Below are 23,468 nucleotides of genomic sequence, written 5' to 3' on the forward strand. Positions count from 1 at the left end.
TAACAAGTATAATTATGACAAAACATAAAAACTAGGGCTATCAATAGGTTAAATTATTTAATTGCGATTAATCACAACCTTTTTGTGTTATTAACTGTGATTGAACGCACACTTGTAGTGAAATTAAACATACACTATTGATTTTAGCATGTTTGTTTCATATATATGTTTCAATCTCAAATCAGTTTCAATTTCCTGCTTGCCAAGCTTAAACAGAACACACAGAAGACTATTTTTCTAGTCAGCATTTAACCAGTTGCTAAGGCATACAAGGTAGTTAACATTTTCAGGTCCCAGAGCAGCCCTCTTCTAGTGCACTGTGTGTCCTGCAAGTGAAAATAGTCTCTCACATGGCAAAGTTGAAGCAGGAGTTGCTAGATAATGGTCGCCAGCTTGTCATGATCGAGGGACTGTCTATAGTCTCCAACTATAGAACATGTGCACATGACAGGAAGTAAGTGTGCAAGACTGTCCCAGGCAGGAAAAATGTCTAAGCGCAGCGCCCTTAAAGGGATAGTTCACCCTGAAATGAAATTTAGCTGTTAATATACTCGCCCTCAGGCCATCCAATATGTAAGGTTTCTGTTTTCAGTAGAACAGTAGGCCTAAAAAAGATTTTTAGTTGAAATCATGGTCCTTGGTGCTTCTTAAATGGAAGTCAATGGATACTGTCAATATGAGAGTCAAAAAAGCAACACAAGTATAAAGGGGGTCATATGATGCGATTTCAAATTTTCCTTTCTCTGTTACAAGCTCTTGGTGAATAAAGAAGATCTGTGAAGTTGCAAAGACTATAGTATCAAATCCAAAAAGATATTCTTTATAAAAGTTGAGACTCGTCCATGCCCCCCTGAAACGACTCGTTCTAACACGCCCCCACATGTCTACGTCAGTATGTGGGAAGATTTGCAGTAACGCCGCCCAGATGTTCACGCAAAGAAAGAAGGCGTACCTTTTATTCTTGTTGTTTCCGCCACTGCCATGTCGTTTTATAATGGGTTTTATGTTTTTGCCGGACAGGGCATCACAGTATGTTAAGAGGCGTAACATTTCCGTCTCATGCTTGAGGCATTCGGCCAATCACAATGCGCTGGATAGCTGGCCAATCACAGCACACCTCGCTTTTCAGAGCGATAAGCCTTGTAAAAATGGAACCGTGTTTCAGAAGGTGGGACATAGAGGAGAAACAATAATGTACAGTATGTGGAAAATAATGTGTTTTTTAACCTTAAACCACATAAACATTTCATTACACCAAATACACAAAAATAATGTTCTTTTTAGCAGCATCATATGACCCCTTTAATATCTGTGGCTCCTGATGATAAATTGAGGTCTTAACAAGCAAAGCGATCGTTCTGTGCAAGAAATTGAACATTATTTAGAACATTATAGAAGTGTTAATATTGGTCTACAGACCTCCTTTAGTATACCTCTTAATTGTGGAGTTCCACAGGGATCAATCCTAGGGCCGGTTCTGTTGACCCTGTACATGCTACCTCTGGCTTCCATTTTTAACAAACATACAAATATGTTTAGATAACTGTAATTCAATTTATTGTGGGGCTTCTCAGTCTTCCCTCTCCTGTCTACAGCTAGTGCAAAACGCAAAAACTGGGTCCCGCAAGTATGAGCCGGTAACTCCTATTTCATATGCACTGCAATGGTTACCCATCAAATATAGAATTTATTTTAAAATTCTAATATGTTTATGAAGCCCTCAATAATTTGGTCCCTTAATTACGTATCAAACCTGCTCCATCTGTATCTGTCTGCTCATCGTGCCGAGATCTAGACTTAAAAAATGAGGTGATCGTGCTTTTGCAACTGCAGGTCCGAGACGCTGGAACAGTCTTCCTCTTCACATTAGATAAGCTCCTTCTGTTTCTGATTTTGTACAGGTCAGTCGGAGATTCAGAACCCAAAACCAGAACCAGAATATACCCATGAACTCTTCAACGCTCATCATCCAGATGCAACCGCCAACACAACCAACACCTGTTACGACAAATGCTCCTGTTTATGTACAACAGGTGGCGGGAGTTTCACCTCTTCATGGACTTCAGGCATTTCTGAAAGGCCAGCCGAAAGCCCTTGGGGGTGAGAGATGTCTCGTAAACCCAAAACAGTCAACTTTACAGTGTTTCAGTCACAGAGAACAATGTTTTAGGAGTTGCAAACTATCAAAAAATGTGAAGTAATCCAATCTTACACATCCGCAAGTACTTGCAGAATATTTTTGTGATATTTTTCTAGTACAATCATAAATCCATAACTACAGATGCTATAAATTTATATTGTATATATTATAGTGTTTCCCTTCATGAAAGACTCCTTCACACTTTCTGAATTTTTTTTGTCCCTCACAGACGGTCCAGATAATGATCGGTCTGCTGACTCTCCTGTTAGGCATTGTGTCTACAGTTCATGCAGATCTTATCTTTGTCTATAGTGGACTTCCTTACTGGGGATCTGTCATCGTAAGAAACAGTCATACAAATAAGTGTTCTGTCTTTCAATATAGGTTACATAATGTTCCAGCGCAAGCCTAATTTTTGGTCTTTCTCGCTCTTCTCAGTACATTACCGCAGGCTCACTCTGCATTGCTGCCGAAAATAAAATTAATTCACCCTCCAGTTTGTGTTTGGTATGTACACAGCACTCTGAGGACCCCACAGACTGTGGATTTCTTTTTTGTTTTAATCTGTAGCACTTTTGGATTCTGCTCAAATATAAAGTGTGTTATAAATAAAGTGTATTATTATTATTAATCTTGGAAACTATTTCATTCTGTGGATTAAGTTGTTGTACTCTAGTCCGTGTGCAAGAATTGTTAAGCATAAACACAAACTAGGAATTGAGGTGACAATTTTTTTTCCAGTTTATTTAAGGCCAATATTAAGTCCCATGTTGTCTAAGCTGAAAAACCCATGGTCAAGTTTTGGAGAATGCTTCCTATTTTTCTTCTGGGTAGGGTCAATGCAATAACAACATTTCTTCCATATTTTTTGTACATGGTGCAGCACAGTCCCATATTTCTCCCTAAATCTTTTATTTTTTTAATTGGTTTCTACCTTTGCAAACCTGAGGGCTTTGAGTTTATGAAGTGTAGACAATTTTAAGCTGCAAATGATAACTCCACACCTTCACACTCCACATCCTACGATATGTGATTCATCAATTTGTTTTTATGAAGTGTAGCTCATGATCACACACTGTATCTTAGACAGTAAATAATTACACTAAGCAGTTTTTTTTTTTTTACTAACAGTAAGAGGCAGGATTTCCAGTTGTACCTTAAACAGTATATTTGTTATAAGCTAAACAATTCAGTGAAGATTGACTGGACTGTAAAGTCATGATCAGAGCATGTGAGCGGAGCGGTAATATTTCCTTAAGAGCACTGAGAGCCTTTCTGAAGATTCCGCTCCACTCGCTCAATACGCTCAGCGGCGCTCGCTCAACCCAGTTTTCAAAATCCTAGTGCATGTTATCTTGTGTGTGCTTTTCACAGGCTTTATAATCCAGGTGTATTTTGTAAAGATCGCACATTTCATCTCATGGGTGTGTGCCTTTGTGTTGTAATGAGCCTGTTTTGAATGTTCTATCACACAACAACGGCAGCTATTTTCATGGAAATAAAGTGAACGAAAATACAAAAATACACTTCTTCATTTTTTGCATTTTAGCTAGGCTGTGTTTGCTAAGATTATATTAATATATTGAATACATTTTAATAAATACAATTAATAAAATTAAGAATGTAAGAATTTCGTTTTGAAACATGATAATTGCTATTTATCAGCATGCATAATTTTAGACAGTTTCGGTACAAACAGAAAACAAATAGCCCTACTAGAGAAATGTTATGTCGGAGCGTGATCTGAGCGGGAATTGGTTTACGGCGAGCGTGAGCGGAATATTAACGGAGCGCTTGCTTGGGCGGTTGAGCGACTGAGTGGAGCGCACGTCCATAGAGCGGAAAACCGCTCCGCTCCGCTCACATGCTCTGGTCATGATGATTGCTGCTGGAGGCTATTATTAATTTATTTATTCTTTTACGTCAAGTAGTGTATTTTTATCACTCTATATAATTTTCCATCTATGACATAGCTTTAAAGTTCTTGCTAATTTATTAATCTGTTTTATGTTGTTTGTTTTCTCCCTATAGGTGAATGCTTCACTTGGAATGAACATTTTCAGTACTATAACCGCCGGCATTGCCATTATTTTAATTTCTCTGGATTTGGTTATAGGGCCACACATTTACTGCTACCATTATGACTGTTCCTATATAGGAAATTATAAGGTATGTCATCAACTTTTATATTCATATTTATTTATGTAGTAATTACAGTAATATCACTGTGTGTTCAGCTGTACACAAGCCTTAATCTGCACTCATCTGTTCACTTTTTTTATCTGCCATTTCACCAGTAGTTTATAGATCATTTACAACGCAAGAATTTTGACCTATTAGAGCCAGATTTACTAACAGCTCGTCAGCGCAAACCCTCTTTCAGAGTTAAAAACTAAAGACATGCAGCGAAACATCAGCAATGATAAGGACAGTTATTTAGGGGCTGACCTTATTATATTTGCATTTTCTAGAGTTTTCCTTTGAAATACAAACTTGACAAGAGAAGAGTATTTAAATAAATCACACACTACGATTTAAGGTTTGCACCAGTATTTGTGCCATAATTTAATTCCCAAAAAAGCATTTCTTAAACCCCTTCTCTTTTGTCATAAAGGAAACAAGATGTTGTTTCTATGTTCTTTAATGAACTTTCTACTCTCACCATTGCTTCTATGGGATTGCGCTCTCACGTTAATTTGCCCTGTTCAGTAAATCTGGCCATCTTATGTTATATTGATGTGTGTAGAGTTTGGTTCTGAATAGCGAGTTGAGTTTCCTCCAAAATCAGTATTGTATCTGGTCCCTATTGAAAAGTACATTTTTAATTTTACGCAAAATGCGATATCCGCCGAGTTATTTTGTCATGTTTTCTCCCTTTTTTTTTGAGAAAAGCCTGTCTCCTTTCTCTACAGAATGCGATATATCCGCTCAACCAATCACAGCGCACCATTCCACGCACTCTAGACAGTAATGGCGATGCTCTGAATACACCCGGCATTCTAGTTTTCCTCATCTACTTTGTACTTTGTGATCAACAAACAAGGGCTGCATGATAAATTGCATGTGATTGTCATGCGCTTCTCGTCAGTAAATCCGATTCTGTGATAAATCTCCATTTCATGCTTTCAGATGGAGCGGCATTTAATACACATAGTCGTGGATCAAGCTATGCAATATCACGTTCATTTGATGAATCGCATTCAATTATGAGTGCAGTATTGCCCAGCTTGTCAGTTTAAGTGTTTTTGTTAATGCCATTTATGTTTTTGTTAATATAGCGTATAGTACTAGTTAACTAAATAAATGTAACATGGCAAAGATGAATGCACTTTTGCTAGTTGAATGTAAGGGAAATGTCATTTTGGAATTTCTGTAGTTTAATGTGATGTTGTTCATGTTCTTGTTCATGATGAAAATTACTTTTATTGTTGTAATTAATTTATAGCATTAACAAGGTGACCGTTGAATTCATGTTGGGAGCGATGACTGATGAATGTATTTTTAGTCCAGTGCCTGCATGTAGATTAGTTTTTGACCAAGTTCAGAGGCTGTCGTATGTGGATCAACTTACTATGTTTTGTGTATTTTTAACAGTCTCAATATGAAAAATAACTGTCATATTGATTCAATGGATTTATTGCATTTAAAAACAAACAAACAAACATCATGGGTTTTCATTTTAGGAAAAAAAAACATTTTTTTATAAAAAATTTTATAAAAAATTTCACAATCTGGATTTGAATTTTTAATATTATTATAATCTAAAGATGATATGTGAAAGTTTGAAACAGAAAATAGTGGTTTTCATCTGGCCACTTTCTTGGTAAAGAAAACACATTTTTACTGAAATAAATCAAAATTAATTTATAGTGTTTTGGAGCCAAACTCTTCGTATGAACCTCAAAGATGGTCGATTCTGGACTGCTGAGCACTGTGAGTAGTAATTATGATTGATTTTGGTATGATTATTTGTATTAATGTTATATTTTCTCTCAGACTCTCTTCGGGGGAATCAGAGGTGTGTTGCTGTTATTCGCCTTGCTTGAGTTTATCATCTCCATCTGTCTGTCAGCATTTGCCTGTAAAGCCACTGGCTGTTGTTGTTCTCCTCAGGTGAGTAATGCACCACATCAGGGTTTTATTTCTTTATTTTTCTCAGCTGTACCCCCAGATATGTATATAAAATGGAAATACTAACTTTTAAGGCTGTTGACACAGTTGACAAGAACAAACAAACACTACTGTAATTTTCTCTTTCTGTCTGACTAGTTCAGATAAACTGATGGCTATGAGTTGCGGGTCAGGACAGCAATGTCTCCGTCCAGTAACTACTCCATATCTTATTTATTAATCATGCATAAATATTGTGTGATTCTGTAACAAAATAAACAAATACAAAAATGAGTATAAAAATATCACAACGATTGACGTAAATCAACCAGTAAAGAGATTAATAACTACTGGAAAACCATTACACTGCCTACATTACTATATAAATTAACTCAAACACAAAACATATAAAAGGTGTGCTGATGTAGTAAACATCTCAGAGCGCCTACGCACGTCATTAAGTGTAAAACATCTGCAGGTATAACACCGATCTGCCACGACACGCACACAAAGAGGTAGATCCAATTGCAGTGTTTTTATTGGGATAATCCAAATATCATAATCAGCCAGGCAAAGGTCACAATCCAGGTAAGCAGTCCAAAAACAAGAAACATAAACAACGGCAAGGAAACACGAAAAACCAGGATGACATTAAACAAGGACTTTCCGTAACAATGACAGAACAACCGGGGTATTTATACACAGGGAAATGACAATACTAATGGGGAATTGGCTGAGTGCAATGATTAATTAGACACCTGTGACACTACCCCCCCTCTAAGGAGCAGGTACCAGATGCTCCTCAGAAACCAAAACAAAAACCAAAACAAAAAGACCAGGAGGGAGGTGGACTGGTGGAGGTAGAACAGGGGGAGGGATGGAGGGCCAGGCCCGTGTAGGGGAACAGGGACAGGCAGCGATGGCTCCACTGGTAGCCAAGGTGGATCAATCAGTTCAGGGGGCCAGGGTGGACCCGAAAGTTCAGGGGACCACGAGGGACCAGGCAGTTCAGGTGGCCACGTAGGATCCATCAGTTCCGGTTGTGCCGACGGCCAGGGAGGAACCCGCCATTTGAGCAACCAGAGCGGAACCTGCCATTCCGGAGGCCCTGCGAAGACGTGAAGGTGCTCTGGACGGCCTGTGGAGACGTGAAGGTGCTCTGGACGGCCTGTGGAGACCTGAAGGTGCTCTGGGCGGCCTGTGGAGACGTGAGGCGCCTCGGCTTCGGGCCACCGCCCTCTGGAACGGCCTCGGGGCACCCCATCGGGAACGGGCACGGGCACACCGCCTCGGGAACGGCCTCGGGCTCGGCATCGGGCACCGCCTCGGCCTCCGGAACGGCATCGGGCACCGCCTCGGCCTCCGGAACGGCATCGGGCACCGCCTCGGCCTCCGGAACGGCATCGGGCACCGCCTCGACCTCCGGAACAGCATCGGGCACCGCCTCGACCTCCGGAACAGCATCGGGCACCGCCTCGGCATCGGGCACCACCTCGGCCTCCGGAACAGCATCGGGCACCGCCTCGACCTCCGGAACAGCATCTGGCACCGCCTCGACCTCCGGAACAGCATCGGGCACCCCATCGGGAACGGCCTCGGGCACCGCCTCGGGAGCGGCCTCGGGATGCGGCCTCGGGCACGGGCACACCTCGGGAACGGCCTCGGACACCGCCTCGGGCTCGGCATCGGGCACCGCCTCAGACCTCCGGAACAGCATCAGGCACCGCCTCGGCTTCGGGCACCACCACCTCGGCCTCCGGAACAGCATCGGGCACCGCCTCGACCTCCCGGAACAGCATCGGGCACCGCCTCGACCTCCGGAACAGCATCGGGCACCGCCTCGGCTTCGGGCACCGCCTCGACCTCCGGAACTGCATCGGGCACCGCCTCGACCTCCGGAACTGCATCGGGCACCGCCTCGACCTCTGGAACAGCATCGGGCACCGCCTCGGCCACCGCCTCGGCCACCACCTTGGCCTCCGCATCGGGCACCGCCTCGGGGACGGCAGCGGCCTGCTCGGGAACGTCCTCCTGGACGGCAGCGGCCTGCTCGGGAACGTCCTCCTGGATGGCAGCGGCCTGCTCGGGAACGTCCTCCGGCTGGCTTTGAGGAACGGTAGACGCCTGTCTCCTCCTCCGCCCTCTATGATGGCGAGTCGGTGGCACCTTGACGGAAGACTCAGGCGTTGAGTCAGTCATCTTGTCTGGCAACACAGGTGTAGATTCGGCCATCTTGTGCTGTGGCGCTGGCTGGCGGCCATCTTGTGTTGTGGCGCTGGGCTGGCGGCCATCTTGTGTTGTAGCGCTGGGCTGGTGGCCATCTTGTGCTGTGGCGCTGGGCTGGCGGCCATCCTGTGCTGTGGCGCTGGGCTGGTGGGCCATCTTGTGCTGTGGCGCCTGGGGCTGGCGGCCATCCTGTGCTGTGGCGCTGGGCTGGCGGCCATCTTGTCTGGAGACTCAGGTGTGGTTGATGTATCCCACTGAGCACGATGGCGCAGGTAATGGGTAAACCCCCAAAAGTCCAGGATCTCCAACCCCTTCATCTCCCATTGAGGCAAAGGGTCATCCAGGCAATCGTTAAATAAGTCTTTCAGTGCTGCATCATTATAACCTAGCCCGACTGCCATGGTCCAAAACATTTGCGCCAGGCCACCCACCTCACTCCCCCTTTGACGAAGGGTGGTTAAGTTCAGGAATCTCCTCCTCCGTTCCTCCATGGTGGCTGGGGAACAGATTCGAAATCCCACACCGCTGGATCTAGGCATGACGGAGTCCTTCTGTCACGACACGCACACAAAGAGGTAGGTCCAATTGAAGTGTTTTATTGGGATAATCCAAATATCATAATCAGCCAGGCAAAGGTCACAATCCAGGTAAGCAGTCCAAAAACAAGAACCATAAACAACGGCAAGGAAACACGAAAAACCAGGGGGGTATTCCAGAAAGCAGGTTATGTGACATACCCGGGTATGTTTAAGAGTAAGTAAGTGGATAACCTCAACTTTCGGTTCCAAAAATGGAGGTAACTTTCAGGGTATGTTAGTACATAGCAACTAGTCAAAGCATAGTCATAGCAACTCACTCTCTGAACTTAACCTGCTCCGGAGCAGGTTATGTTCCAGGGTTAGTTCACTTCAGCGAGCCTTCAGTGGGCGTGACAGATAGCGGACAGCATTATATAATATTACAATATGTAATATAGCTTATTATACATATATATACAGTACAGACCAAAAGTTTGGAAACATTACTATTTTTAATGTTTTTGAAAGAAGTTTCTTCTGCTCATCAAGCCTGCATTTATTTGAAAAATACAGAAAAAACAGTAATATTGTGAAATATTATTACAACTTAAAATTAATAGTTTCTATTTGAATATACTTTAAAAAAATAATTCCTGTGATGCAAAGCTGAATTTTCAGCATCATTACTCCAGCCTTCAGTGTCACATGTAACATCCAGTCTATCACATGATCATTTAGAAATCATTCTAATATTCTGATTTATTATGAGTGTTGGAAACAGTTCTGCTGACTAATATATTTGATGAATAAAAGGTTAAAAGAACTGCATTTATTCAAAAAAAAAAATTTCTAATAATATATATTCTAATAATATATTTTCTTTACTATCACTCACTTTTTATCAATTTAACACATCCTTGCTGAATAAAAGTATTGATTTTATTTATTTAAAAAAAGAAAGAAAAAAAAAAAATTACTGACTCCCAAATTTACTGACCAGTAGTGTATATTGTTATTACAAAATATTTATATTTTAAAAACTTTTTTTTTTTTTTTTTTTTACTTTTTATTCATCAAAGTATCCTAAAAAAGTATCACATGTTCTGAAAAAATATTAAGCAGCAGAACTGTTTTTTCCAACTTTGATAATGAATCATCATATTAGAATGATTTCTAAAGGATCATGTGATAATGATCCTAAAAATTCAGCTTTGCATCACAGAAATAAATGATAATTTAAAGTATAATAAATTTAAAAACAATTATTTTAAATTGTAATAATATATCACAATATTACATTTTTTTCTGTATTTTTGATCAAATAAATGCAGGCTTGATGAGCAGAAGAAACTTCTTTCAAAAACATTAAAAATAGTAATGTTTCCAAACTTTTGGTCTGTACTGTATATATATATTTTTATATTTTTTTATATATATTTGATATGTTAATGAGGAAGCACTAATATAAGTAATAAATAAGGTAACATTATTCTAATATGATTTTTTTTTATTGCCATATATAAGAGTTATCTGTATAAATTATAAAACACTATGACAAGGTAATGTTTAACTTATAAATATTTATTTATTTTATTTATTACATGTTATATTATCTCACACATGGATTTTCTATAATGTCTAAATTCTAAATCAAAATACATATCTGATATGACTTAATATATAATTAGCATAAAACAAAAAATATAATTCACATTCTCAAGGATTAAAGATTACATGGAAAAAAATATCACGGTCATCAATTAGGTGGCGATATGCACTAAGCATGTAAACAACTAATGAACAAAAGAAGAAAGAAACAGCTTGTCACGCTTTTTCTTAGCGTCCGTTTCCATAGTGACTCGTCGATTCGTCGCTCTGTTGAGAATGTCTTGAGTCTTAACCAGGAACATACTCTGAGTTGAATGAACTTACTCCCGGATGCAGTTTTGGAACCACATACCTCGAGTAAGCAAGGTTTGGGGTTAATCAACTGAGAGTTCAGGGTTTAGTTCATGGTAAGTTAACCCTGCTTTCTGGAATACACCCCAGGGTGACATTAAACAAGGACTCCGTAACAATGACAGAACAACCGGGGTATTTATACACAGGGAAATGACAATACTAACGGGGAATTGGCTAAGTGCAATGATTAATGACCAGGGACAGCTGAGTGCAATGAGGAGACAGGGGAAGTGAGACCTCAAGTGGACACCCAGGGAACACAAACCAGACACTGTGACAGGAACACAACAGTTACATGTAAACAATCAGTTACAGTTACATGTAAACACATTCGGGTAATTACATTGATTGTGATGCACGCACACATATACACAATGTACACTTAGAAGATATAATCCACTCATTTCCTCTCTAAACTATATAACGCACATCCAAACTCTCTCTGTTCTACCACTCACTTTCCCGCTCCGTTACCTGGAAACCTTAGTGCCGTTACCTGGAGTGCGAACTTTGACAGTCCATTTCAGTCCAAATTATGTGTGCGGGAAAGTCCATGTTTCGGGGGGGAATACTTTGTACAACTACGTTACAATACAGATATTTTTTGCTGTATTAAAAATCAACCTAAGCGAACAATTAATATTCCGCATAAACACTGTGATGAGGTTCGACACAATTATTCACAGGAAGGAAGAAGACAGGGGTCGGCTTGTGGCTGGGACGCTCGTTTTTATTGTTTAAAAATAAATATACTGAGCAACATGCGCCAACGGTGTGCCCGTTGCACAACAATATCCCAATAACTCAGAATTCTCGTCGTTATCACTCCGTAGTCCCCACACGAGGTCCCCAGCCCGTCTCTCCCTCTTTCTCTGCCGTGCTCCGGTTTATATCCGGTCTCTCCACGCCAATTACTGAAATCAAACACAGGTGTTCGTTATTTGCACTTGACCCCACTTACGCCTCGCTCTGCTCCCTCGTCTCTCTCCCGTTACAGACCTGGCAAAACCACGCCCCCCTCGCCACATACCCCCACCGCCCGAATCAGGCCGGGGAGCCATCCGGCCTGCAGCCCCCCCCCCCCTCCTCCTGGAGAGGAAGTCAGCCACAGTCATCTGTACACCCGGCCTGTGGATCACCTGAAATTTTAAAGGTTGTAAAGCGAGATACCAACGGGTGATCCGCGCGTTGGTATCTTTCATGCGGTGGAGCCACTGTAGGGGAGCGTGGTCCGAACAGAGGGTGAACTCCCGCCCCAGGAGGTAATACCGGAGGGTAAGAACAGCCCATCTGATGGCCAGACACTCCTTCTCTATGGTGCTGTACATCGTCTCTCTCTTAGAGAGCTTACGACTGATGTACAGCATCGGCCGTTCTTCTTCCTCCACCTCCTGGGACAGGACCGCGCCCAACCCCCTGTCTGACGCGTCTGTCTGTAAAAATAAAGGGAGAGAAAAGTTAGGAGCATTTAGGAGCGGTCCGCCACACAGAGCAGCCTTTATCTGGGTGAAAGCCTGCTGACACTGCTCCGTCCACTGGACCCTATCTGGTGCCTCCTTTTTAGTTAGATCAGTCAGCGAGCTGGCAGTGTCCGAAAAAATTAGGCACAAACCTTCTATAATAACCTGCCAGCCCCAGGAACTGTCTAACCTCCTTTTGGTCTTGGGTCTTGGACACGTCGCAACCGCGCTGCCGTCTTGTCAATTTGGGGACGCACCTGTCCATGACCCAAGTGGAAGCCCAGATATCTTACTTCCACCCGCCCAATTGCACACTTCCTCGGATTAGCCGTGAGCCCTGCCCTCCTCAGCGTCTTCAGGACCGCTCGCAAATGCTGCATATGTCGCTGGCAATCACCACTGTAGATGATGATATATCATCCAGGTAGGCGGCGGCATATGCAGCATGCGGCCGAAGAATTTTGTCCATCAGACGCTGAAAGTGGCGGGGGCCCCGAACAAACCGAACGGAAGCGTAACAAACTGGTGTAATCCGAACGGCGTTGTGAAAGCTGTTTTTTCTTTGGTCATGGGAGACAAGGGGATCTGCCAATAACCCTTAGTTAAGTCCAGTGTCGAATAAAAGTGAGCAGTGCCTAGTCGATCAAGCAGTTCGTCCACCCTGGGCATTGGATATGCGTCGAACTTCGACACAGCATTCACCTTTCTGTAGTCCACACAGAACCGTACTGAGCCGTCCGTTTTAGGAACTAACACTATCGGGCTCGCCCAGTCACTGTTGGACTCTTCTATTACTCCCATTTCTAGCATCGCTTCTAATTCTCCCTGAACCACTTTTTTCTTATGTTCTGGTAACCTATACGGCCGGCTGCGAACCACCTCCCGGCTCAGACATTGTGCACTTGTTATTGACTTTATATCCCGGCTCAGTCTCAACATGGTTGCTGAATGAGATTCGTTCGGCCAGAGCACCGCCGGGCGAGAAGGGTCCACATCAGCAGTAATTTTGAACTAGACGTAGGGAGTAATACAAGCACTTTCTCTCCCCGGCGTGAATTGACGTAGCCTAGCCCCCCTGTTGTACGACCGACTTTGTTTGTCCTGAGCCTGTAACAAATTCTCCATTGACAGCCGCCCCAACGTGTGGAGTTTTGGTTCTCAGGTCCATGACAAAAGTATTGAATTTCATTTTTGCTATCAGAAAGGTCCGTCCTCCCAATTCTCCCTAAGGACATCGAGGACCCCGCGGGGCTGACGTCCGTAAAGAAGCTCGAAGGGGGAAACCCCGTGGAGGCTTGCGGGACTTCCCGTACAGCGAACAAGAGGGGTTCTAGCCACTTATCCCATTTTTGGAGTCCTCCTGTACGAACTTACGAATCATGGATTTTTAACGTGCGATTAAATAGTTCGACCAGCCCGTTTGTTTGTGGGTGATAGACGCTTGTTCGAATTGATCTAATGCCCAATAATTCGTAAAGCTCGCGAATAGTACGTGACATAAACGCCGTGCCTTGATCGGTGAGGATCTCCTTTCGAATCCCCACCCGGGAGATTAATTGAAACAGTGCACTCGCAACACTTTTAGCAGAAATAGTGCGGAGAGGCACTGCCTTCAGGATATCGCGTTGCATAGTCCACCAGAACTAATGCAAAGCGATGCCCTCGCGCTGACCGCTCTAATGACCCGATGAGGGTCCATACCAATTCGTTCGAAGGGGACCTGCATTAACGGGTAATGGGCACAATGGTGCTTTTGGGGTGGCCGGTGGGTTCACCAACTGACATTCACGACAAGACGCGCACCACCTGCGCACATTCTCGTGGATGCCCGGCCAAAAGAAGGCGGGCCATGAGACGGTTTAGTGTAGCCGTTTGCCCTAAATGCCCGGCCATTGGATTACAATGAGCCGCCTGGAAAAGCATTTCCCGACGGCTTCTCGGGATCAGTAACTGGGTTGTATCTTGCTTTGTCTGGGCGTCTTGGGTCACCCGATACAACTTATCTTTTAAAATTGAAAAATAAGGTTAGGAGAGCGGTTGATCAGGGTGAAGAAGCTGCCCGTCGATAGAACGAACCTGATCAAATGCGTTTTTCAGCGTTTCATCCTGGGACTGTTCCAGAGGAAAATCATCGCGCTCTGGAAGGATGTTACCGTTCCAGAGCACTCTGCTGCCCTTGAAAACAGGCTCCGGAGGTTCCGGTTCAGCCTCTCCCAACTGCGCAACCGCTACTCCAGCCTTCTCTCTTTTCCCCCAAGAGGCATCCGCACATAAATACCCCAATAATTTATTAAATAAGGGCCAATTAGTACCCAAAATTAGTGGATGCCGGAGGTGCGGATTAACTGCCACCTCTAGTCTATGCTTTTCTCCCCTGAATTGAATATCCACAGGCAAAATAGGATAATTTCACCACTTCCCCGTGTACACATCGAACCTTAACCATGCGGCTGTTATCCAATGCCCTCGGATGAATCAGACTTTGATGGATGGAGGATTGGTTACATCCTGAATCCACCAAAGCCTGATAGGTACCCCCCTTGATACTCACTGGTATTTGGTATAGGCCAGCTTGATCGAGGGCAGCCTGTGGCGCGTCGGGGACCCGGATCAATGTCCCCACCTCCATCAACGGACATCTATCAATGAAATGTCCTGGGTCCCCGCAGCCACCAACAGGCCGGCCCAGACTTTACCGCCGCCCTGGCGGCAGGAAGTGGGTCAAGCAATTGGCGGGGAGAGAGCGGAGAGGGCAGCGGTGATGGGAAGGGTCCCGTGGGCGAACTCCCTCCCCTGGGAGGAGCCCGGGGTGCCGCTGCTGGATCGGCCGCATAACCCGTCCTCCACCGAGGTGCTGGCTTCGGCGGAAGCCCTCCACGGGACCTAGGAAGAGGTACGGGTTTGGAGAGGGAGAGGGGAGGGGGAGAGAAAGAGAGAGAGAGAGTTGCCGATGGTAGGGGATCGCCGACCCCTGGACACGCCACCATTTGGTCCTCCGCCAGCTGGATGGCCTGGTTCAGCGACGTCGGGCGGTGGCACTGGACCCACTGCGCCGTCTTTCTTGGCAGTTTGGCCACAAACTGCTCCAGCACCACACGATCGATCACATCCTCGACGTCGCTACTGTCGGGCCATCAACCATTTGCGGCAGGAGTCCCGGAGCTGCTGTGCCATCACATAGGGCCGGCCAGACTCTTCCAGGGTCAGGGTCCTGAACCTCTGGCGATGTTGCTCCGGGGTCCGACCGACCCGCTGGAGGATGGCCGCTTGAGGTCCCGGTAGACCAGGAGGTTCTGGACTGGCAGTTGGTGGGCGGCTACCTGCGCTTCTCCTGACAGCAGGGGGGATCAGTCGCATAGGCCAGTCCCCGGGGGGCCATCCTCGAGCCTCTGCCGACTTCTCAAAAAGATCCAGGAAGGCCTCCGGATCGTCCTGAGGCCCCATTTTGTTGAGCGGCAGAGGAGATGTACTGTCCTTGGACGAGGGGATGGCCCCGGACCTCCCGGTCTACCCAGCTCCGGAACATCTCGCGGTCTTCATGCTGGGCTCGGAGGAGCACATCAAAGCGTTTGTCCTGCTCCTCCTTGATCGCCAGCATGTGCTGATGTTGTTCTTGGTGCAGACCCGCGAGTGACTGGATGATGTCCGCAAATGGTGTGCCTGACGGAGACTGCATGGCGGTGGTGATCTTCCTCCTTCCCGGGCTTCGGCACCAGTGTGATGAGGTTCGACACAATTATTCACAGGAAGGAGAAGACAGGGGTCGGCTTGTGGCTGGGACGCTCGTTTTTATTGTTCCAAACTAAATAAACAAAACAATCCTGCGCAACATGCGCCAACGGTGTGTGCCCGTTGCACAACAATATCCCAATAACTCAGAATTCTCGTCGTTATCACTCCGTAGTCCCCACACGAGGTCCCAGCCCGTCTCTCTCTCTTTCTCTGCCGTGCTCCGGTTTATATCCGGTCTCCCACGCCAATTACTGAAATCAAACACAGGTGTTCGTTATTTGCACTTGACCCACTTACGCCTCGCTCTGCTTCCTCGTCTCTCTCCCGTTACAGACTCGGCAAAACCACGCCCCCCTCGCCACAATTACTAATGTTAATTATTAATAAAAATTACTTAAAAATACATATATAATAGCACATGAAAAATAATAATTAGTTCAAATAAAGTATCAAAAGCAAGTAATATCTAAATGTTTTCTTTTTTTTTTTTTTACAAAACTGGTAAAAGTAATGTATTATAAAACATAGAACTAATGTTACGCATTAGAACGAATGACTGCAGAGGCGCAGACGGCCTGACGATTGTTTTTACATTTTACTGCACAATCTAATCCTTGTTTATTATTGACTAAACAACATTTACTTCCAATATCCACTTAATCTGTAATATTTGGCCATTTCTTTACGACAGAAAGGGTTTAAACTTTTATTTTGAAATCGGATGAACAGTTCGCATATTAAGAAGGATACTGATGTTTTCTCCTGTGTTTGCGTAGGTTTAGAAATGATTTACCTTACAAATCTGATGAAATGGCGCACGTTGCGTTCCCAGATGAATGTTGTAATAAACCCGAACTCATAACAATATGCAGAGATGGAGTGTGAGACGCTCCACAAATGTGAATGATAACAGTTTGTGTGGAGCAGCATTTACTGTGAATGGAGCTGCTCTGAGATGCATGTTACTAACCTACATGCATGTAAATAATTAAAGCGCATATATTAAACCTGCATCGCATATATTTAATTAAATCGTAGCATTTATGAATTTAAAATAGCATTATGCTAAGTTCATTATTATTCGACACGGGTAAAATGTAATCGAGGATTTTTTAAAATTGAGTTCTTGATTTGAATCGAGAAATCGTGACCCTATTTTGCAGGTTATCAAACATGCCATTCCTTGATGTTTCGTCCCATGAAGCCCATGATACCTCGAGGGGCTAGAAGCAGCATTTTAATTCAATTACTTATTTTACTATGTGGTCGTAAATGTAGGCTATTGATTGGAAAGTAAAGCACTGTCACACTATTTGTTCTCCTGTTTTGTTTCTTGCCCTACTTTTCCTTAGTTCCCTTGATTAGTTCATTCTGTTCACCTGTGTTTGATAATTATCCTCATTTGGTCTGTGTATTTAAGTTGCTCTCTTTCAGTTCTTCCTGGCCAGTTAGTGATGTATGCTGCTGCCTGTGTGTTCTTGGATCTCTCTTTTCTCCTTGAACTATTATTTAACGCTATTTGAATCATCTCCGTGTGCCTGTCTCCCACACGAGAGCCCTAACAACAACGTTTAAAATAAAATTTGTTTCGTGTACAACATTTTGACTGAGAAGCTTCAGTACATTGTAGTTTTAAAGCAGAAGAGTCAAACATTCCCTACTTAATCATATTTTATTTGAAGACATTAGTCAGGTTTTTGACGTTAAAACACCTTTCTTGCAGAACTCTTTTCTTACGCATTCCTGATTCCAAAACACATATTTCTGAGAAGAAAGAAACATTTCTGTCTTTTGCTTTTTCTTATTCCATTTGAAGTTCAATAAGGTTTATAACCCTGTAATACTGATGTATTTCTGGCATCTGGTAAGAAGACATAAAGCATGCATTTTTTCCCCCAAAGGTGCAGTTTGCTCAAGTTCTGCCACCACAGCCTGTGATTTCAGGCCCAATCATTTCCACGATCTCAACAGCTCAGAGGTAAGAGAAACTTGTAACCCCAGTTCAGTTGCAGTTTGAGTAAAATTAGTAAAGAAAAATGTATTATTTGAATTTAGGGTTGAGTATCCATGCACTGGAAATAAGTAAGGCGTTCAGTAATGGGTGCAATAATTGTTAGGTAATATTATCAATAAAAAGCAATCAATAAACTGATCATATCTCTCTTTGTTTTCATGCAGATCCCTGTGGCCAGCAGCTCTTTCTTTCATCATCCTGCAGACCCTCCTCCACAATACACTGAATCCAAATAAGTATTAAAAAGTGGACAGTGTGCCCATATGAAAGAAAAATATATGGGAATGTTATGGAAAATATAATGCAGTTTATTAAACAATACATTTCTATATATGGGAAAGCAGCGCTTATATTTTTCAATATACTGCAGTATATTCATAGATCACGTATGGATGTGTTTTGATGCATTTAAAAAATACTGCAGTATAATTTTACATGTAATCGTTTTATTGAAACACGCATTTTCTCTTTCAAAAGTTACAGCTGAACACATATTCATAAACTTTTCTATAACTGTATTTTTTGCATATCTACACATTTCATGAATAAAAATATGTGACCTGTAATAGAAAAGTGTGTCCTGAACACAAAGTTTTTTGTTTTTGGACAATTGGATGTCTTAAATGTCAGATCTCTTTTTCTAAGCACCATGATTTTATCACTTTATTGAGTGCTTTATACACTATATCAATACAAATTTATATTTTCCTCATAATTGTGTACTTTTCTAGTGCACGTACCTGTTCCAGTATATATATGTGTGTACGTATACAAACAGTTTATCATATGTTTATCTATGTATTATGAAGAATATTATTGAATACATACATTACATTACAATACATAAACAAATATATTGTCACATTTTTCAATATATGAAAACCAGTGATTCCTTATGTATACATTAAACAATTGAGTATATTGATTGTTAATATACCAGACAATGTATTTTCTTTGGTCCTGCCGTTGTGTGTGATTCTGTCGTGCGACACATGGGTTTTTCCCACTGTCCATTAGCTCTAATGTAAAAAAAAAACAACAACTTGAGAAGTCTTGATTTACTACTAATGCGTAAAATAGTCGGAGATGCGTTTATGCAGGTTTTTTTTTTTCTGTTTTGTCTGTGTAGCCTATAAGACCAGGCCTATGACGTGCAATAGGGGTTTAATATATTCTATTCAATAACATATTGTTAACCGTTTTTATTTTAAAACTCTGAATTTTACTGTGTGCAAAATATAAAGAATAGAACAGGGAATATCCAGTAGTGATTGTTGTTTAGGTCACGTACAGTAAACATTGGATCACGATAACGGAGATTATATGTTAGTAAGGTTCCGTGAAACACTCTGGATTAATCACAGCCGCCTGGCGTCAGGATGGACCAATCACAGCCGTCTAGAGTCGGGATGGACCAATCACAGTCGGGATGGTGTTTGTCAGCAGAGCGTTTATAGGGGTTCACAGCACTAAGAAGAACCGGTTAAATCGAACGATTCGTTGGGGATTTGTGATTTATTAATACTAAAGCTTCTGTCTATTATCTATCGGTAAGTCTGGTACGTTTCTTCTTATATCTTATATTCTACACTGGAAGCTCCTGTGGTCAAGTCAAACGCAAACACACTTGGTAATAAAGCTTCTGATTCTTGAATCTTATATGATGCTGTCATATACATGTAAATGTCACGATAGATGTGTGTTTGTGTGTTTAGGAGACTGAACTCGAGTTTACTGTGAGCTGTTCACTCGAGGAGTCAGAAACAGTTTATGAACAGCTAACCTTTATCATAAAACGTGCTTATCATTTACGTTTCTGCGAATCAAAATCCATTATGGATCACATCGAACTCAACTGTTATATTTTCATTTTGCTCCCTATTTTAAAGTGAGAGCAGATTAAGTTTCTGTTAACAAACCATTATTATTTACTGAATATTTCCACTAGTAGAGTGAAGAGTCCCGTTAGAGCGGGCCGTCCTTCTGCAAGACTATATGAATAGAGTATTATTCAAAACAGCTCGTTTTGCTCCTTGATATTGCGAACTGGTGTTTCGTATCATATTATTATAATGTAATGTCTCAATCAGGTAAAGGCATTGTTTTGTAGCACAAACAGTGTTTTTTGCTGTTTTTTTTTTTTTTTTCGTTTTTTTCTATATCTGTTGTGAAGGCGGAAGCGCACATCCACAGAAAACAGCTCACTTTGAAAAATAAAGTGGATAGGATTATATAGTTGTGGCATTTCTTGTGTTGTAGCTTAATAGCATATGTTTTGTGCTCGGTTTTTTTTTTTTTTTTTTTTTTTTTGACTTGATGAATGACCTTTCAAAAACTTAAGTGTTGTCCTCTTAACATAATTTTAATACATTAATTTTTAAATAAAAATGCCTGATGTATGAAGTAGCCTAAATGAAAAAAAAAAAAAAAAAAAAAAAAAAAAAAAAAAAAAGCTAATGATTTTCAAAAAATTGCAAGCTCCTCTGAATCATGTGCGGTTGCATAATCACAAAATCCTGGAGGGACTGTCCATAGTCTCCAACTTCTCCAAACAGTTAGAGAGTGCGTGCTGAGCATATGACAGGAAGTAAGTGCGCAAGACTGTCCCAGGCAGGAAAAATATCTAAGCTCAGTGCCCTTTAAAGGGATAGTTCACCCTGAAATGAAAATTTTATCATAAACATGTAATCTACTAAAGCAAAGCTTTTCCCTTAAGATATGCTGTCCTTGTCGCTATTGTGTGCAGATGCTGTTTTCCCTTAAGATATGCTGTCCTTTACTCTTAACTAATCACCTTTTACTCAAACTTTGTTACAGCAGCTAAAAGTCCAGTATCCTTACAGATACTAAATGTTTGATAGTAAACATTTAGAAACATTCTCAAATGATGAGTAGTTTCAGCTTTAGATTTGGGAATTCCATTTGGACTGCTTAGATATGTTATTTAACTTTCATTTCAAATGATGTTAACTTATGTTTTGTTAATCATTATTTAATGTTCAGTAAGTCCATTAGTAAACATTTACAAGCACATCATCTCATATATGTAGCTATTTGAATATATACTGACTAATGATCTGTTAAACAGTATATAATGTTAATAATTTATAAAAGAAAGTTATTATTGGTTGTAACCCATCTCAAGAGAGATACAGTCATCTGATGATATGATGCATTAAAAAGTTATATTGTGTGAATCTGTTATAATTCCCTTAAGAGATCAAAACAATGTCATACAGACCCTCATTTGGAAAAGCTGAATTTCCATAATCCTTCAGAAATCATTCTAATATACTTATTTATTATCAGTGTTAAAAAAATAACCATCACTCGACCCCTTGGATTCAGAAGTTTATAGTTATATAAAATGTGGAAAATCAGATATTAAAAGCAGAAGTGTTGTCTATGAATTGTTTAAAAGGATGATCATATATGGCTTATTTGGATATAAGGAAACATTTACGTCATATTAGTGTCCACTGGAACATAATTAAAGGCTGAAAGGATTAATACCATTATCACTGTCATAGAGTGAATAATCACAACAGAGACAGTGTTATGTTACATTTATATGTATTTTTTAGCCATTAAAGTGAGGAACCTCTACACGAGCTGCAGACTCATATTCTCATCTTCAGAACTCCTTCCGACTTCTTCCTCTTTTCTTCAAAACCCTCTCTTCAAACCCTTTCTTTTCTCTGTGGTGTCTCTCTTTCCTCCAGCTCTCTCAAGTAGGCCAAAACCTCACTCTCTCCTGAGAAATTTCATTACAGGCTACAGGAAACATCTAGTTAAGGAGTTTACACTGACCATGCTGGAAATTGTCAGCTGTTACCTGTATTCTATCTCTCAGACAGATCATAAAAGAGAAGAAGGGCTTATTTGGATCTCTTGAACACATAAACCTCGTACCTCGATGGCGCCGCAGACGGCTGCTTCTCCAGTGTTTGTACTGTTTTTGTTAGTTTTTCCTGTTTTTTTGTTTAACAAACACGATCAGTTTCACCAGGGATGAACTGCTGAACATTCGGCAGAACACACCACAAAATCTTTTACCGGATTTCAATTATTCAGACGTTTTACTGAACGTTGTTGTCGGTGGAGCAGCGGCGCTGATCAAACGCTTCAAACAGCGCAAACGGGGAAAGCGAGCTGGTGCGCTTGTTAGACTCAGGAAGCGCGGATTTCGAACGCCATTGCCTAGCATCCATCTGGCAAATCTCCGCTCTCTACCTAACAAAACGGACGAACTCCTTCTGCTTTCCCGGACAAATAAGGATTTCTCACACTCTGCTGCTCTGTGTTTCACAGAAACCTGGCTCAATGACGCCATACCGGACAGCGCGCTCCATCTGCCGGGCTTTCAGCTGTTCAAAGGTGGACCGCGACACAGAATCAACGGGGAAATCGCGCGGCGGCGGGACATGCTTTAATATCAATGAACGGTGGTGCACAGATGTAACTGTGTTAAAGAAGATGTGCTGTTCAGATCTAGAAGTGCTTTTTGTCAACTGCAAGCCGTTCTATTCGCCACGGGAGTTTCACTCATTCATTATGGTGAGTGTTTATATTCCTCCGCAAGCGCACGTAAGTCTGGCTTTACAGAAACTCGCTGACCAGATCACAGAGACAGAACAACAACACCCAGACTCTGTTTTAATCATTCTTGGGGACTTTAATAAAGCCAATCTCTCCCGTGAACTGCCAAAATAAAGACAGCATGTTACATGTCCCACCAGAGACAGTAATATATTGGATCACTGTTACACCACAATAAAGGATGCATATCACTCTGTTCCACGAGCAGCTTTGGGACTGTCTGATCTCTGTCTGGTTCATCTTATACCAACCTACAGGCAGAAACTTAAATCTGCTAAACCTGTAGTAAAGACTGTAAAGAGATGGACCAACGAAACAGAGCAGGATTTACAAGCTTGTTTTGAGCTCACTGATTGGAGTGTTTTTTGAAGCTGCTACCACCGATCTGGACGAACTCACCGAGACCGTAACATCCTATATTAGTTTCTGTGAGGATATATGTATTCCTACCAGGACTTATTTAACATTCAACAACGATAAGTCATGGTTTACAGCAAAACTCAGACATCTTCGTCAGGCTAAAGAGAATGCTCACAGAAATGGGGACAGAGTCTTGTATAATCAGGCCAGAAACACACTGAACAAAGAGATTAGAGTGGCTAAAAGAACCTACGCTAAAAAGTTGGAAGACCAGTTTACTTCCAACGACTCAACTTCAGTATGGAAAGGACTGAGAGCCATTACCAACTACAAGACACCATCTCCCT

The 23,468-nt window shown here is 42.1% G+C and overlaps 1 protein-coding gene across 1 annotated transcript in view; it reads left to right on the top strand.

The window, feature by feature from the left end:
- The first annotated feature begins 1,946 nt into the window (after positions 1 to 1,946).
- Positions 1,947 to 23,468, top strand: part of LOC109052298 (membrane-spanning 4-domains subfamily A member 4A-like) — a 33,617-nt gene continuing 12,095 nt past the window's right edge. Inside the window, exons 1-5 of the mRNA XM_042745128.1 lie at positions 1,947 to 2,099; positions 2,370 to 2,480; positions 2,579 to 2,647; positions 4,172 to 4,309; positions 6,137 to 6,253. Of these exons, the coding sequence (XP_042601062.1) occupies positions 1,947 to 2,099; positions 2,370 to 2,480; positions 2,579 to 2,647; positions 4,172 to 4,309; positions 6,137 to 6,253 (588 nt within the window). The remainder of the gene's footprint in view (positions 2,100 to 2,369; positions 2,481 to 2,578; positions 2,648 to 4,171; positions 4,310 to 6,136; positions 6,254 to 23,468) is intronic.

The sequence above is a fragment of the Cyprinus carpio genome, chromosome A4 (genome assembly GCF_018340385.1).
Source record: "Cyprinus carpio isolate SPL01 chromosome A4, ASM1834038v1, whole genome shotgun sequence".
Lineage (NCBI taxonomy): Eukaryota > Metazoa > Chordata > Actinopteri > Cypriniformes > Cyprinidae > Cyprinus > Cyprinus carpio.